Here is a 16647-nt window from a genome sequence, read left to right as displayed (position 1 = left end):
CTGAGAATGTCTTGTAGGCAAAAGCTACATTCCCAGGACTATGGGCCAAATCCCAAGTTACAGAAATGCTTTTCATTTGTGAGAAGTTAGTTGAATTGTTTTATCACACCCTGTTTTTATAGTACTTTAAAATCATACACATGGCCAGGCTCAGTGGTGGCTCACACCTGTAATCCCAGCACTTTGGGAGGCTGAGGTGGGAGGACTGCTTGAGCCTAGGAGTTCAAGACCAGCCTGGGCAACATAATGAGAACCTGTCTCTACAAAAAATAAAAATAAAAAACTAGCTGGGTGTGGTGGTGAGCACCTGGGGTCCCAGCTACTCTGCAGGCTGAATTCACAAATACACAAAATTATACAGTAGATTCAATGTGCTCACAATATAGTGTATGGCTTTACCTACCTGACCCTCATGGTGCAGCTCTGAAGACCTTCCTGTTGTCTTCGGCAGAAGACATAGGATTAAAAAGACAAAAAAAAAAAAAAAGTGTCATTCATGTGTCGATTAAATTAGTTCCCAGCATAAAATTCTCACTAGACTTGGGAGCCATATCCCTAATTCCAACATTTTAAAATTGATTTTCCGAGGCCACTACTGCATGAGTCCTGAACTCTCAATGAGTTCGTTCTTTTGACCCCCCCCTTTTTTTTGACAGGGAGTCTTGCCCTGGCACCCAGGCTGGAGTGCAGTGGTGTGACCTTTGCTCACTGTAACCTCCGCCTCCTGGGTTCAGGCAATTCTCATGCCTCAGCCTCCTGAGTAGCTGAGATTACAGGCATGCACCACCATGCCTGGCTAATTTTTGTATTTTTAGTAGAGACGGGGTTTCACCATATTGGCCAGGCTGGTTTCGAACTCCTGACCTCAAGTGCTCCTCCTGTCTTTTGGCCCATTTTTAAAAGAACTCCTTGTGGCTGGCCATGGTGGCTTATGTCTATAATCCCAGCACTTTGAGAGGCCGAGGCAGGTGGATCACTTGAGGTCAGTAGTTTGAGACCAGCCTGGCCAACATGGTGAAACCCCGTCTCTACTAAAAATACAAAAATTAGCTGGGTGTGGTGATGCATGCCTGTAATCCCAGCTACTCGGGAGGCTGAGGCAGGAGAATTGCTTGAGCCTGGGAGGCAGAGATTGCAGTGAGCCGAGATTATGCCACTTCACTCCAGTCTGGGAGACAGAGTGAGACTATCTCAAAACAAAACAAAACTAAACTAAAAACAAGCAAACAAAAAAAAAAAAATCCTGCTACCTCAAATCCTGGGGCTCTTGCATGAATTGTCTCAGTGGCAAAACCTGCCCTGAAACATGCTGGCACTAGGGAATTGTCTCAATGTCCTGCCAAGCCTAAAGTTTAAACTCAGAAAGCCTCTGTGTCCTGAATAAGAAAAGAGGCAATTACTCAAATTGAGCTGCCTCTTTTTTGACTGCATTAATCCAAGTTCAAAACCACTGAATGACTAATGATTGCATTTAATTGGCAGTGGCAGGGGGTTAGGACTAAGTGATATGACAGCAAAATGCATTACAATGAAAGAAAAGCCCATCTTCAGTCTGCAAAACTACCTATAATTGTACCTTAAAATAACACTAAGAGCAAAATACAAACGAATTCATCCAAAGTGTGGATACTCTGGCCACAGACTACACACACACACACACACACACACACACACACACACACACGTTCTTGGTTAAGAAAGAAAAAGTAGAGAAGGAGCGAGGGAAGATAGAAGAGAGGGTGTGAGAGTGACAGAAAGAGAAACTTACCCACACTAAAATTGGTTTGGAATCAAGATCAATGCCTTAGCTGATCCATTAAGTTTCAGAAGAGAAGGTCAAAGGATCTTTCAACTCTGCCCATTTCAACCAGAGGTTAAAAAAAAAGGCTGAAAAAATGTATAGGAACAAGCCCTTCCCAACTTACCTAATAGTCATATTGTCTCTCTAATATCTTAGAAGAGAACAGACAGGCTGTTCATAGACAGGCTGTTCTGCAAAGGCTTTGCCTCTTCTGGCAGCCACCTCGAATCATTACAAAAGCGTTAGCGTCTCACCGTCCCACCTCCCTCTGCTACTGGAGGGCTGTCTCTGCTCGGCTCACCCAGATGGTTCATGTTGATAATGTACAAATGAGGCAATCTGCACCTGCATTTGCAACTCTTACCACACATCCAGGAAAAAAAAAAAAAAAAAACTAGCAGCACACCAACAACAAAACATTACATTCAGTAAAACACCTACAGCCTGCCTTGCTGACACAGAATGTTCTTATCTGTGACAAGCATCAAACCCAATCATCACACCAGGATTCAGATTGGCTCTTTTGAGTCGGAGTAATCAAGCAGTGCTTCAGGGACATCTGTGCTCTTGATTAAAGGTGGCGGGGGAGTGGGGAATGGAAGGTCTTCCCTGTCATTATACCTTAATAATATTTATCAAGACCGGAGCAGTGACTCACACCTGTAATCCCAGCACTTTGGGAGGCCGAGAAGGGCTGATTATCTGAGGTCAGAAGTTCAAGACCAGCCTGAACGACGTGGTGAAACGCCATCTCTACTAAAAATACAAAGATTAGCCAGGCATGGTTGTATATGTCTGTAATCTCAGCTACTCAGGAAGCTGAGGCAGAAGAATCGCTTGAACCCGGGAGGCGGAGGGACTACAGGCACCCACCAGTCCATGGATAATGTTTGTATTTTTATGTAATCTCACCATGTTTCCCAGGCTAGTCCCAAACTCCTGGGCTCAAGGAATCCTCCCATCTTGGCCTCCCAAAGTGCTGGGATTATAAGCATGAGTCACCATGCCCAGGGGCATTTTCAACCCAAACAATAAAATACAAAGAATAAAAGTGTGTGGAATACAGATTCCCATGGCAGTTCAGACAGTTGGTGTGCAGTCTCATTGGTGAATTAGCTTCTCTGCTTTCTGTGGGTTCCTCTTGATTCATTCTGTTTCTCCATGGAATGAATGTTCACTTTGAGAACTTCTTTCAAAATTCCTACTTATAATTCCCAGAAATGTTTTCCACCTTCGTGCACCTGCTCATGGCAAGATCTTGGTTTCTAAAGAATTGACTACTCTCTTTTTTTCTTTTTCTTTTAGAGACAGGGTCTCATTCTGTCACCCAAGCTGGAGTGCAGTGGTATGATAGTAGCTCGCTGTAGCCTCAGCCTCCTAAGCTCAAAAGATCCTCCAGTCTTAGCCTCTGGAATAGCTGGAACTATAGGCATGCACCACTGCACCTGGGTAATTTTTTTATTTTCTATTATTTTTTTGTAGTGATGAGGTCTCTCTATGTTGCCCAGGCTGGTTTTGAACTCCTGTCCTCAAGAAATCCTCCTGCCTTGACCTCAAAAAGTGCTGGGATTATAAGTGTGAGCCATCATGCTCAGCCTTGATTTACTGATCTTGATATGTTCTGCCTTTTCTGATTCCCTTTTATGTTGACAAAAGCAGCAAGTAGCATGCCTGTGGTGCCAGCTACTCAGGAGACTGAGGCGGGGGGTGGCTTGGGGCCAGAAGTTCTGGGCTATGGAGCGCTATGCTGATCGAGTGTCCACACTAAATTCAGCACCAACATGGTGATCTCCCAGGAGCAGAAGACCACCAGGCTGCCTAAGGTCAGGTGAATGCAGGCTAAGTCACAGATGCGGCAGGTCAAAACTCCCATGCTGATCAGTAGTGGAATCACGTGTGTAAATAGCCACTGTCGTCCAGCCTGGGCAACACAGCAACAGCAAGACCCCATCTCTTAAAGAAAAGAAAGAGAAACAGTAACATAGCCGCACTTAGCTCAATTCTAAACTATGGTTCACACTACCTAAGTAGCCATGGCACAAAACTGTCTTAAGGGCAGGAAAAGAAAACACAAATGCACAGTGACAAGGGACAAACCTGTGACCAAACCAGGCGGTGTTTCTTGAGCTGTGTAAGTCAAAGGCAGTCCTCTTAAAGGTCATGATTTTCAATGTTCTGGTGTCCATTGAATAGTTGTGGGGGCAGGGGGCATGTCTGACTTGACCCAAACTGTTCAGAAATGGCACTTGCCTCCTATCTCTGAAAGACATCGATGAATCTTAATGTAGTTTTTGTACATAGCTTTTCTATGTTTTTTTTTCCAGTAGGACAAGAAATATATGGAAGACTTTATTGTCATGCTGGATATGGTGACCCACTGAAGATAAAGCTCTCCTAATTAAATTGATAGCATGTCTGTTTTATCAAACTTTGCATTTCTTTTGAAGTGCAGCATCTGACCAGGAAACAGAGTGAGACTGTAACAAAGTCAATGCTTATCATCGACATGGCTAATTTACTGAAACCTTGGAGTTCACTTTTCTCATGGGTGAAATCAAGACAGGTGTGTTATCTTTGCATAGCCTTTCATGTAAAGATAACAACACTCCCTTGCCACATTCCCTGGACAATTTCAGCTGCCCCCTAATAAAACGTTTTAACTGCACTCTTTGGAATTATGGGATGAAGAGGGCTCCATAAACCATCTCAGTGATATAGAATCAGAACCACCCACTCTTCCAGGAGCTGGAGGGAGCATTTAAGTAACTCACAGATGACTAAGTGTCCTAGTAATGTTGATCTCTGGGAAAAACGCTAATAAAATGCATGAGAGCAAAGGTGCTCCCTGTATTTCTGATGCATCGGACACCGTTTTTTGTCTGTTTCTCATTAATATAAATTTTGCTTAACAATATTCAGAGCTGGAGAAGATATGACACCTGTCATTTTGCAATAAGCAACCTGCTAGGGTGATTTTTATGAAAAAATATCCAGGGATCTGTCAAATGATGGGCAACTGACTCTTTTATCCCAAAAGCCAGAGTTCATTTGTTTATGGAATATTTATAAAATGCCAGCTGAGCATCTGACTTCCACAGTAGATTTTGTAGTCACAAGGAATGGAGTCAGAATAGGTCCCCTCTCAGCAGAGAGGATCAGTGTCAGTCGTGGCTATTAACAAATGCAATAAAGTGTTACAGACAACAAGCTGAATGTATCCTGGGTTGAAATAGACACGGGTTAGAAAGTGAAAGGAATTCTATCCAGGGTGATCACAGGAGAATCATAGAAAAAGGTCAATGTTCTCCCGTTTTCTAATAAAGCAGTCAGCCTCTCTACAGGAAAATTGAGTGAAGCACATTTCATTTAAGATTTAGGTTAAAGTCAGCACTGCCTCCATCTATTTCTGGTTGGGTGGAGAGGGTCATTCTCTTTAACAAGATATTGTTTTGATACAATCCAATATGTTCAATTCTTTCAAATGTCTATACTAGACATTGAAATTAAGAATGATGCTGTAGCAAAGAGTGGTGATTCATGCCTGTAATCCCAACACTTTGGGAGGTTGAGGCAGGCAGATGGCTTGTGCTCAGGAGTTTGAGACAAGCCTGGCCAACAGGGCGAAACCCCTTCCCTACTAAAATTGCAAAACTTAGCCAGGTGTGGTGGCACATGACTGTAATCCCAACTATTCAGGAGACTGAGAGAGGAGAATCACTTGAACTCGGGAGGTGGAGGTTGCAGTGAGCCGAGATCGCACCACTACACTGCAGCCTGGGTGACAGAGGGAGACTTCATTTCCAAAAACAAAAACAAAAAAAAGAAGAAGAATGGTGCAACCAGTGCAGTGGCTCACGCCTCTAATCCCAACACTTGGGAGGTTGAGACAGGCAGATTGATTGAGATGTATTCATTGGAACAAATACTTGTGGAGAGAAAGTAGAGAGTTCAGAAAAGATAAAAATAGAATTAGATGCTGGGAAAGCCATATAATGTTGGGATACACTTGGGGTGGATGGCAAAGTATTAAGGGAAATATTAGGGAAATTATAGATTATAGTCTGAAACCTTTTGGAAGGCTGAACGATTTTAATGAGATGGGCTGAAGGCAGCCAGTTCTTAACATTAGAGCATTAAGTTATAAAGTGAAGATTAGGATAATAAAAGCTTCCCCACTTAAGTCTGTTTACCCCACATTCCTTTGTCCCTACTCTAATTTGTTTACTCATGTAAACTTTGTGCTGGATAGCCCTCTTGTGCGAAGGTCATATGGGAATTACCCGTTAATGGTGTTTACTCTGAGCCCCGGAACCAAGACCTTTTATCATTCATAAAACCATTCTTTAGCCATATTAATTATCCACAAGTATGTTGACTTAGAACCTCTGTTATTAAATCTATACAGAATAAATGTGAGGAAGTACAGGAAGTAGGGTCGATTAGCTGCAATTGCCCTCTGAAAGCAACTGACCAGCATCCCTAGCCCACTCAAATCACTGTACCGTGTATGTGAGTGCACTATTCATCCATCGCTGAGTATGGGTCTACAGGACAGACCTCCACAGGTGGTGATCAACATCTCAGGTGGTGACCTGACATGATACTAGTCACAGCTGGCACCCGGACAGGGACATTGACATAATGCCACAGCAGGTGCCCCGGTGTGAGGAGAACTGATGGAGTCATCATCACAGCAGGTGCCCAAATGCGGAGTGAACCAACATGATCATCACTGCAAAGAAGGAAAGCGGTGGACCCCCGAAAAGAGAAGCCGCAGAGACCGTGGAATCAGGTCAAGTAGTCAGCAAGTCAAGTAATCCCCCACTGGGGATTGCCAAATTCAAGGAGGCATTGTTTCAGGCTAGGGATTCATCATGGGACAGCAGTTATCAGTGCAACAGAAAGAGTATCAGGCCTAATTGAAAGAATTAATACGGACTGTTGCTTCCCAAAGCCCATGGTTCCCAGTAGACAGCACACTAGATGTAAAGCTCTGGGAACAACTGGGGAGAAATCTTACACAGTATCATGCACAAAGCAACCAATGAATAGGAAAAGGGACAAAGTACATGCTACAGCCATAGGTCCTTGTCTAAACAAGCAGCATTACAGAAGAAACTCTTAGCCTGCTCAGGCTAACTAAAGATCGGCAAGGCAATCGGGTGTATATTTATAAAAGGATAAGAAAAAAGGAATCAGAGGCTTTGGAAGGAAAGCTCTGTCCAAGCCAGCAGCTACTGCTTGGGTGGGGGAAGGGAGCAGTAAGCAAGAGGAAAGACTCGACAGCAGAGGAGTGGACAGTAGTAAAATAGCTCATAAACCTGGAGCCAGCAAATGTTCCCAAGAACTTGGCCTGTGCAGTGATAGGGAGCCAGGCCCAGCACACCAGAGTCAGCCTGCCAGGGAGGGCAGGAGGCATGCACAGGAAGGTCCACTCAGCAGCTGACCGAGGGCAGGAGGAGGGAGTGAGTCACAGAGAATGTGGCACAAGTAAAGAGCAGCAGCTGGCGGGGGCGCAGCATGGCTGCCATCCTGGGACCCGCGCCACTGGCTATGGCTCCACAGGTGTCCCACAGTGAAATTTCATATATTCCTTGTTTACAGTGTCCTAGGTTATAATTCTCTGCTGAGATTTAAGTAAAATTTAAATTATGATAATAGCTACTCTTGTTATCTCTGATGTAACCATGGAACTCTATCTGAATCCAACTTAAGGGAAACAGTAGCCTCTAAAAGGAGAGAAATTACAGAAGGCCCATGAATTAGTTAAAAAACAGTTAACAGCTAGGCATGTAAAACCACACATTACTCTTTAAAGGAGAACTTTAAATCAAATTAAATAGTATTTGTTGAATTAAGAAGTACAAACGCTGCGTTCTTCTCAGAAAGTGAAGAAAATTTGTATGTAAACATATGCATGAAAGACTGATTAGAAGCAGTCTTTGCTTGGGTAGTAAGTCACTGTTTTCAGAACTGTTTGGCAGTTTAAAATCCATAAATTTGGTCAGCCTGAAAACTCAACTGCAAGATTCAAGCTATTCTGCCTGTGACTTTAAGCACGTGGTTAAAGTACATTCCTTGAGTCTCTGCTTCCAGAGATGCTTTCAGATTTCCTCTTAATATTATCAGTTTCAGCTTGCCATCTTAATGAATTATACAGCCAGTTGCTAGGTTACAATCCTGATACCATCAAAATTCCCTTAAGAAAAGAGCAATTCGAAGTGATATTACCCTCCTCCATACCTAATGCTTTAACACTGTTTACTGATAGATCAGGTGAACGAGGAAAAGTGGCAGTCTAGTACAGACCACATAATTCAATCATCTGATCTAAGTGTACTGGCAGTCAGAGAGCTGAGATGAAAGCTGTGATATGAGCCTTAAAAGCTTTTTCCCCTCAGCCAATAAATACAGTAAGTCCCGTGGCTTACTCAGTTCATCTACTACAAAATCTTCAAACGGAGTAAGATCAAGGACTGCGTCACCTGACAGACTCATGGCTGAATGCATCAGTGGCCGGCACACAACAGAGCCTGATATTAATAATAGAGAATGAGGAGATGTTGGGATTCACTTGGGGTGGCTGGCAAATATTAAGGGAAATATTAGGGAAATTCTAGATTATAGTCTCAAACTTTTTGAAGGCTGAAAGGTTTTAATGAGATGAGCTGAAGGCAGCCAGTTCTTACATTAGAGCATTAAGTCAGAGAGTGAAGAATAGGATAATAAAAACTTTCCCAGTTAAGTCTGTTTACCCCACATTCCTTTGACCTTACTCTAATTTGTTTACTCATGAAAACTTTGTGCCCGATGGTCCTCTCACAAGGAGGTCAAAGGGGAATTATTCGTTAATGGTGTTTACTGTGGGCCCCAGAACCAAGACCTTTTATAATTCAGAAAACCACTCTTTTAACCATGTTAATTATCCACAGTGACTTAGAACCTTTATTATTAAATCTATACTGAATAAATGTGAGAAAAGACAGGGATTCGGGTCAGTTAGTTGTAATCACACTCTGAAAGCAGCTGATAACCATCCCTAGCCCACTCAAATCACTGTACTGTGTGTGTGAGTGCATTTATTCATCTGTCACTGAGTCAGGGTCTACAGGACAGACCTCCAGAGATGGTGATCAACGTCTCAACATAAGCTGAAATATTTGTAAATCAAGAATTCAAGAAAGGTAAAGCAATGCAAGCATTGTCATAATTTACCTGCAAATTTTTCTTTTCTATGTCTAGAGTCACATAGATCAAGATTTCTGTAGCTAGGGTACAAGTACTGGTCAGGTGGGTGAATTATGCCTGTAATCCCAGTACTTTGGGAGGTTGAGGTGGGAGGATGGCTTGCAGCCAGGAGTTTGAGATTCGCTGGGCAATAGTGGAACCTTATCTCTATGAAAAAAAAAAAGATGAACAAATTAGCTGAGTGTGGTGGTACATACCTGTGATACCAGCTACTGAGGAAAATCACCTGACCCTGAGGAAGTCCAGGCTACAGTGAACCATGATCACACCACTGCACTTCAGCCTGGGTGACAGAACGAGACCCTGTCTCAAAAAATAAAATAAAATAAAAATACAATACAAGTAGTTACATGCTTAGGGCTAAGGTTGCTGTAAGGTAATAGCTTGATAGTTTTGCAAATCTGCCCAAATTTAAGAATTAAGTTGTAATTAGTCAGGCATGGTGGTATGCACCTCTAATCCCAGCTACTTGGGGGTCTGATCCACAAGAATTGCTTGAATTCAGGAGACAGAGGTTGCAGTGAACTGAGGTTGCACCACTGCACTTCATCCTGGGCAACAGAGTAAGACTGCCTCAAAAAATACGAAAGGTGTGGATTCAGCATTCACACCTGCTGAACATTTATTTTGACCAAGAAATAATCTCTCAATGTACAATTTGAACTTACTCTCAAGTAAGTTCAAATTATCAGAGGACATATCAGAAATTGTCCCTAAATAAAATGTCTGAAAAAGTGTATCTCTGAGTGTGGTCCATATTGCCTGCAGTGCCTTACCCTGGAATTTAATATGCGACTCATTATGAACGTTGGGAGTTTTCTCATAATGTCGTGCAAGTTCCTGGGTGTGCAACTCATTATGAATGCTGGCAGTTTTCTCATGATGAGAGGCAAGTTCCTGGGCATAGTTTCCAGGAAACAAGTTTTCTGCAGCTGCCTCGCCCCATACCAGAAATTTGAAACCTGTTCACTTCTTCCTGATGAGCATCAGGTAATTCTGTGGTAGCAACCTCACCCAGTCTTTTTCAGCAACAATAATCAAGAAAATAATTTCCTTGATAGACAAATTAGACAAGCAGGATGAACTTCAGAGAGACAGGTTCTTTAAAACATTCCTAGAGATGCCTGAAGTGTACAATAACATTAATTCTAAAATATTTTTAGTGTATAATAGGTGAAAAAGAATTGTAGGCATATGCATAAAAAAAGATAGCTGGAATCAGGGAGATAGGTTTTATACTGTTTTGTTTTTACTTCTTTGAATGAATCGCTCTTTTTTTTTTTTTTTTTTTTTTGAGATGGGATCTCACTGTCACCCATGCTGGAGTGCAGTAGTATGATCATAGCTCACTGTAGCCTCAGCCCCTGAACTCAAGTGATCCTCCTACCACAGCCTCCCAACATTTTGTGATTACAGATATGACTGACTGTGCCAAGGCTGAATATATCATTTTTGCAGTAGAATCTAATCTGAACTGTTTCTTTTTAATTAGTGATTTGAAAAACTATAAAAGAAACTCTGTTTGCAATAGAATGAAATTATACCCATGCTTAAGATAGTATATTTAGGGTTAGACTTACAGAATCAAAGCTTTTGGTCCAAGTGGACTAGCAAAGCCAAAATATGAAGAACATGCAGGAAAAAATGAAGTAGTCCAAGTGTTTGAATTTGAGGAAATGTAGGTGAAAGTATTACATTGCTGAAGACTAAAATGAATGCTTAAATACAGCTAGGCATAGAACCTGTCATAGAGGCCGCGCGCAGTGGCTCAAGCCTGTAATCCCAGCACTTTGGGAGGCTGAGGCGGGTGGATCACGAGGTCAAGAGGTTGAGACCATCCTGGTCAACATGGTGAAACCCAGTCTCTACTAAAAATACAAAAAATTAGCTGGGCATGGTGGCGCATGCCTGCAATCCCAGCTATTTGGGAGGCTGAGGCAGGAGAATTGCCTGAACCCAGGAGGCAGAGGTTGCGGTGAGCCGAGATCGCATCATTGCACTCCAGCCTGGGTAACAAGAGTGAAACTCCATCTCAAAAAAAAAAAAAAAAAAAAAAAGAACCTGTCATAGAATATAGGTTATACAGGGTTATATGTTTGTTTTTTCTTAGCAGAAGCTTGGTGTCATAACAAATGCAGTTGAAGAGAAAGCTTTATTTAATAAGGATGCCACTGGAATAGAAAATCTCAGAGGTGGCTCAACAATAAGTGATTAAAGTAAAATTAGTTAAAAAATAATGTGATGGGTGACTATAGAAAACAAGTAATTTTTTTTTGAGACAGTGTTTTGCTCTGTTCCCCAGGCTGGAGTGCAGGGTTGTAATCTTGGCTTCCTGCAACCTCCAGCTCCTGGGCTCAAGCAATCCTCCAACCTCAGCCTCCCAAGTAGCTGTGAGTACAGGTGTGCAGCACCACACCCAGCTGATTTTTTAAATATTTTGTGGGGACAGGGTCTCACTATACTGCCCAGGCTGGTCTTGAACTCCTTGGCTCAAGTGATCCTTGGCTTTAGCCTCCCAAAGTGCTGGGATTACAGGATTGAGTCACCATGCCTGGCCAATTTTGTAACCTCAATCAAGCAATAAAGGAAAGTATACACCATCTCCAACTTTGCCACTGTTTTCCTAAGAGATAAAAATGAACACACTAGTAACTTTGGAAGGCAAAAATCTTCTCTTCCTTGTGATCAATGCTTAGAGGGAAACATTCATGACTATCTCCTATGCTGTCCCAGCCCTCTGCTCAGTAGAAGTCACAAGGAAGGGTGCTATGTGGAAATGGCTTCAAAAGACAACACCCATTTCATTGGTCTTGAGGTCAGATCATCTATTTCTGCCTCTGCCAAAAACGTTACTCTGTCTTTGAATGAGCTCCTTCCTGTCTCTTAGTCTCTGTTTCCACATATGCGAGACACAAGGAATATTCTCCCCATCTAACCAGTGTATGCACATGTATGAAAAGACATAAAATGTGGAGCACAGTAGATGCTAAACTTTAAAGATTACTTTCTCCCTACATCTCCTTGGGAACTGCATCTTCCTCACAGCAAAAACCCTGTAAATGCTACATATGTTTTTCTTGCTTTTAGAGTGGAAGGGTAGAAAGTTAAGAAACCCGGTGGCAATTGCAGTGAGCTGAGATTGTGCCACTGCACCCCAGCCTGGGTCACACAATGAGATCCTGTCAAAAAAAAAAAAAAGAAAAAAATATATGTTTACATCTACCATATATATACTATACGTAGCCAACATATAAAAAGTACATGAGCACCATATATATCTATACATGTCTTCACACTATATATGTACATTTTACATATGCCATATACATAAATTGTACCGTATATACATGCCATATATATGTACCATATATATATACTCACACAATATATACACATATCACATATAGACACACTCTATATTTATATACATACACACATGATAACCATCCATATATATCCACATACTGTATATGGGGTGCGTGTGTGTCTGTGTGCGTGTATACATAATATACACTACATATAAAATACTGGTCTACCATATACATCTACATATAATATATATGCCACATAAATATATATTCTCTCTAGATACATACCTGCCATGTACACATATATCCAAAATATATATACATGACATATGTATACACATATATACATACACCAATCTATACATAATGTTTTTACATCAGATAAATATGTATGCACCATTTATACACCATATATATACTCCATATGTAATACACACCATATATACATACACACATTATATATATACACTTCATATATAATATATACTCTACATATTGTGTATAATATATATGTATAATACTGTATATGAAGAGGTTTATCTAAGAAACATTGCTCAAGAGCAATACATAAAACTGATTCAACTAATGAGACTCTGCTCACTAATCTGATGCTATAATGGGATGAGAATTTTGGGGGCTTTGGAAGGAGATAACAATATTTTGCATGTGACAAGGGTATAAAGATTTGTGGCCAGATATCAGACTCTGCTACTTGTAGGGGTATGTCTACAAACTTCTGATAGGCAGTAACGGATAACTTCTTTTGCTAGGCAACCATAACAACTAATACCATGAGCAGACATACATTTGTAAAAAAAAAAAGTAATAATTATTTTAATAAAAAGAATAATCAAAATATATGGCAGGAATTGAACAGTGTTATTTCTGGATTATGGGAATATAGAGTCTTGTTATTTTCTTCTTACTATTTTTTCTGTATTCTTATTTATTTTATTTTTTGGAGACAAGGTATTAATGTGTCACTCAGGCTGGATTGCAATGACATAATTATGGTTCACTGCATCCTTGACCTCTTGTACTCAAGCTGGGACAACAGGATGTACCACCACACTCGGGTAATTTTTTATATTTTTTGTAGAGACAGGGTTTTGCCATATTGCCCAGGCTGGCCTGGAACTCCTAGACCGAAACAATCCACCTACCTTGGCCTCCCAAAGTGCTGGGACCAAAGACAAGGGCCACTGCACCTGGCACCATTTTTCCATATCTTTGCTGTGTGGATTCAGTAAGGCTGGTGGGAGAAAGTTTAATTATAGAGAATATACACAAACCCTTTTAGAAGGCCTAAGGGTTTTTCCTATAGTTCTTGGCTGAAGGCAGCCTTGTCCCCTTAGTTAAATAAATTACAGTAGAAACAAAGGCATGTGAGGAATTTACCTAACTAACTTCTTTACTCATGTGGTCCTATAAATTAACCTTTGATCATTCTGGATGATTCTCTCTGGGGAGGTTGACCAGGTATACTACCTACTAATAGTATTTGCTTTAGGCCTCAGAACCTGTCCTTTAATCTCTACATTCTAGTGATGTTGACTGAAAGTCTTTGTCATTTAATGTGTGTTGAATAAAGGCTGGCAAGGCCAGCATGTCATGGCCATGGCTGCAATCTCTCTCAGGAGTATCTGTGAGTGGCCTGGACACCCCAACCTGCTCATATGCTGAACATCTGTGTCTGAGGGAATTTATTCATCCATCATTGAGTCAGGGTCTGCAGGATAGACCTCCACAGGTGGTGACCCCAACAGTGGTGTCTCATTCGAGGAAACTCAGTAAGTGGTGACTGCAACGTGATCATCCCTGTGAAGGGAGTGCAGTGGACCTTCTGAAAACAAAGGTGAAGAGGACCACAATCAAGCCAGTAAAACAGTGAGTCACTAAGACATGGGTACCTGCTGGGGATTACCAAGTTTGGGGGGAATTGTTTAGGCTGAGGTTTCATCATAGGACAACAGTTATCAGCTCAGCAGAAACAGTTTATAAAGATATTGAAACAGCTGCTTAATGCTGGTGGAGGCTTGGTTTCGCAGGCTGAATTAAAAAACTTAATGCAAATTATTGCTTCACTTAATCCATGGTTCCCAGAAGAAGAAACACTAGATGTAGAACTCTGGGAACAAGTGAGGAGAAATCTTAAATAGCATCGTGCTCAGGGCAATGGGTCCCAACACCATCTTTAACACTGTGGGCTTTAGTAAGGACAGTTTTAGTCCCATTATACACAGAAGAGCCTAAAAAAGGGAAAGAGGTGGAAACGCCACCTGCCTTATTGCCTGCTTTTCCCTCAGCCTTGCTATCACCAGGCCAAAATAACAAAGAGGAAATGGAGGTTTTGCCTGAGCCCCCTCCTCCAATAGCTAGGCAAGAGGCATTAGAAGGGGAGCCCTTAGCCTGCCCAGTAATACAAGATCAACAAGGAAATCAGGTACATAAAAAGATAAGAAAAAGCATTAGAGGCCAAAACTGCACAGCCAAGTGAGCAGTGAGCAGAAGGAAAGGCTCAACAGCAAGAAAGCTCACAAATCTGGAGCCAGCAAATGCTACAGGGAACTCGGCCTGTGCAGCAGCAGTGGCGATAGGGAGCCAGGCCCAGTGCACCAGAGCTAGCCTGCTAGGGAGTGGTGGGAGGTGCACACACGAAGGTCTGCCCAGCTAGCAGCACAAGCAAAAAGGGAGCAACACAAGCAAAAAGTGGCCACTGTTCCAAAACCTGAGCCACTGCCCTGTGGCTTAGTGGGCAACCCAAGCAATTTACCAGATTATAGTTTTCTGCTAAGCTTTAAGTAAAATTTAAGAATTTGTAAGACCTTCTTTTAATAATGGCCATTGTTGTTATTCCAACTGATGTAGCTGTCTCAGAATTCTATTTAAGTAAGACAGTAACCTTTAAAAGGAGAGACAGGAGAGACATTACAGATAGCCCATGAACTAGTTGAGGCTCACTTGCAGCCTATAGGACCTCTTCAGCAGAGACTCCCCTCCCCCATGGCAGTTCCTCAAGATTGGCCTATAATTGTTATTGACTTAAAAGACTTTTTATACTATTCCTCTAGCAGAACAGGACAGAGAAAAAAATTGCGTTTATAATACCAGCTATTAATAATGAAAACCAGCTTGTTGGTTTCATTGGAAAGTGCTGCCTCAAGGAATGCGTAGCAGTCCTACTACCTGTCACTATTGTGTAGATCAAGTTTTGCTCCCTAGTAGAAAAGAATTTCCTAATTGCAAGGTTATTCATTTTATGAATGATATTTTACTGGTAACCCCAGCGAAGCCAGTACTTTTAGATTTATAGAACTCTGTCATAAAGGATACACAGTGAAGAGGTTTACTCATAGCCATCTCAAAAAGTACAGATGTCTTCTCCTTGGAAATATCTTGGGTACATACTAACTTCCCAGTCAGTGAGACCAAAAAAGGTTAAATTAAATACTAGCAACTTGCACACCTTAAATAATTATCAAAAATTATTGGGAGACGTTTATTGGCCATGTCCCACTTTGAGAATTCCTACTGATAAACTCCAAAACTGGTTTTCTATCTTAAAGGGCAATCCAGCCATGGATTCTCCCAGATATTTAATCCCTGCAGGAAAAAGAGACATTGAGGAAATAGAGCAAGCCATTTCTCACAGGCAGCTAGATCACATAGATCCACTCTATTCCATTCAGCTGTTTGTCTTTCCCACCCAACACTCCCCTACGGGGTTAATAGGACAGATGTCCCCCGGACTACTAGGCTTTTTTAGGATGGATTTTTTGCTCTCATACTGGGACTAAAAGTCTGTCCCCCTATATTCAATTAATTAGGAAAGTAATTATTCAGGCTGCAAATGATGCCGTCAGTTGCTAGGTTATGACCCTGATCTGTGAGTGGCCCGGACACCCCAACCTGCTCATATGCTGAACATCTGTGTCTGAGTGAATTTATTCATTCATCATTGAATCAGAGTCTGCAGGATAGATCCCACAGGTGGTGACCCCAACAGTGTTGCCCCATGCGAGGAAACTCAGCAAGTGGTGACCTTTAAGTAAAAAGCAATTCGAAGCAGTATTGCCATTAAAGGTCAATCTGCAAATAGTCTTCTCTTGATTACACGGGACAAATAGATAAGCTGATAAGCTTCCTGCTGATAAGCTCCTTCAGTTCTTATCTTGTACTCCTATGACCTTACCTACAAAAATAGTTGACTTCCCCATATCTAATGCTTTGACACTGCTTACTGATGGTTCTGGTAAGCACGGAAAAGCGACAGTCTGGTGGAGACCACAT

General features: G+C 41.7%; 1 protein-coding gene across 14 annotated transcripts in view; it reads right to left on the bottom strand.

The window, feature by feature from the left end:
* The window catches only part of ARSF (arylsulfatase F), a 51768-nt gene extending 42412 nt beyond the window's left edge, over nucleotides 1–9356 (bottom strand). For 3 of the 14 annotated variants that reach the window (XM_078362445.1, XM_078362444.1, XM_078362448.1), the window contains exons 1-2: nucleotides 1769–1856; nucleotides 404–442 (exon numbers count right to left, since the gene is read on the bottom strand). Coding sequence is in view for 5 of the 14 variants with exons in the window: in XM_078362436.1 (XP_078218562.1) it covers nucleotides 404–442; nucleotides 3899–3987 (128 nt within the window). In the remaining 9 variants the exon portion in view is untranslated. Of the gene's footprint in view, nucleotides 1–403; nucleotides 638–1768; nucleotides 2096–3898; nucleotides 4063–9246 lie in introns of those variants that run through there. The other 11 variants (XM_078362440.1, XM_078362438.1, XM_078362437.1 and 8 more) reach the window with 8 other exon arrangements.
* Between the last annotated feature and the right edge of the window lie 7291 nt (nucleotides 9357–16647).

The sequence above is a fragment of the Callithrix jacchus genome, chromosome X (assembly GCF_049354715.1).
Source record: "Callithrix jacchus isolate 240 chromosome X, calJac240_pri, whole genome shotgun sequence".
Lineage (NCBI taxonomy): Eukaryota > Metazoa > Chordata > Mammalia > Primates > Cebidae > Callithrix > Callithrix jacchus.
The sequence above is the reverse complement of the archived record's forward strand: the minus strand, read 5'-3'. Positions and strand labels throughout refer to the sequence as shown.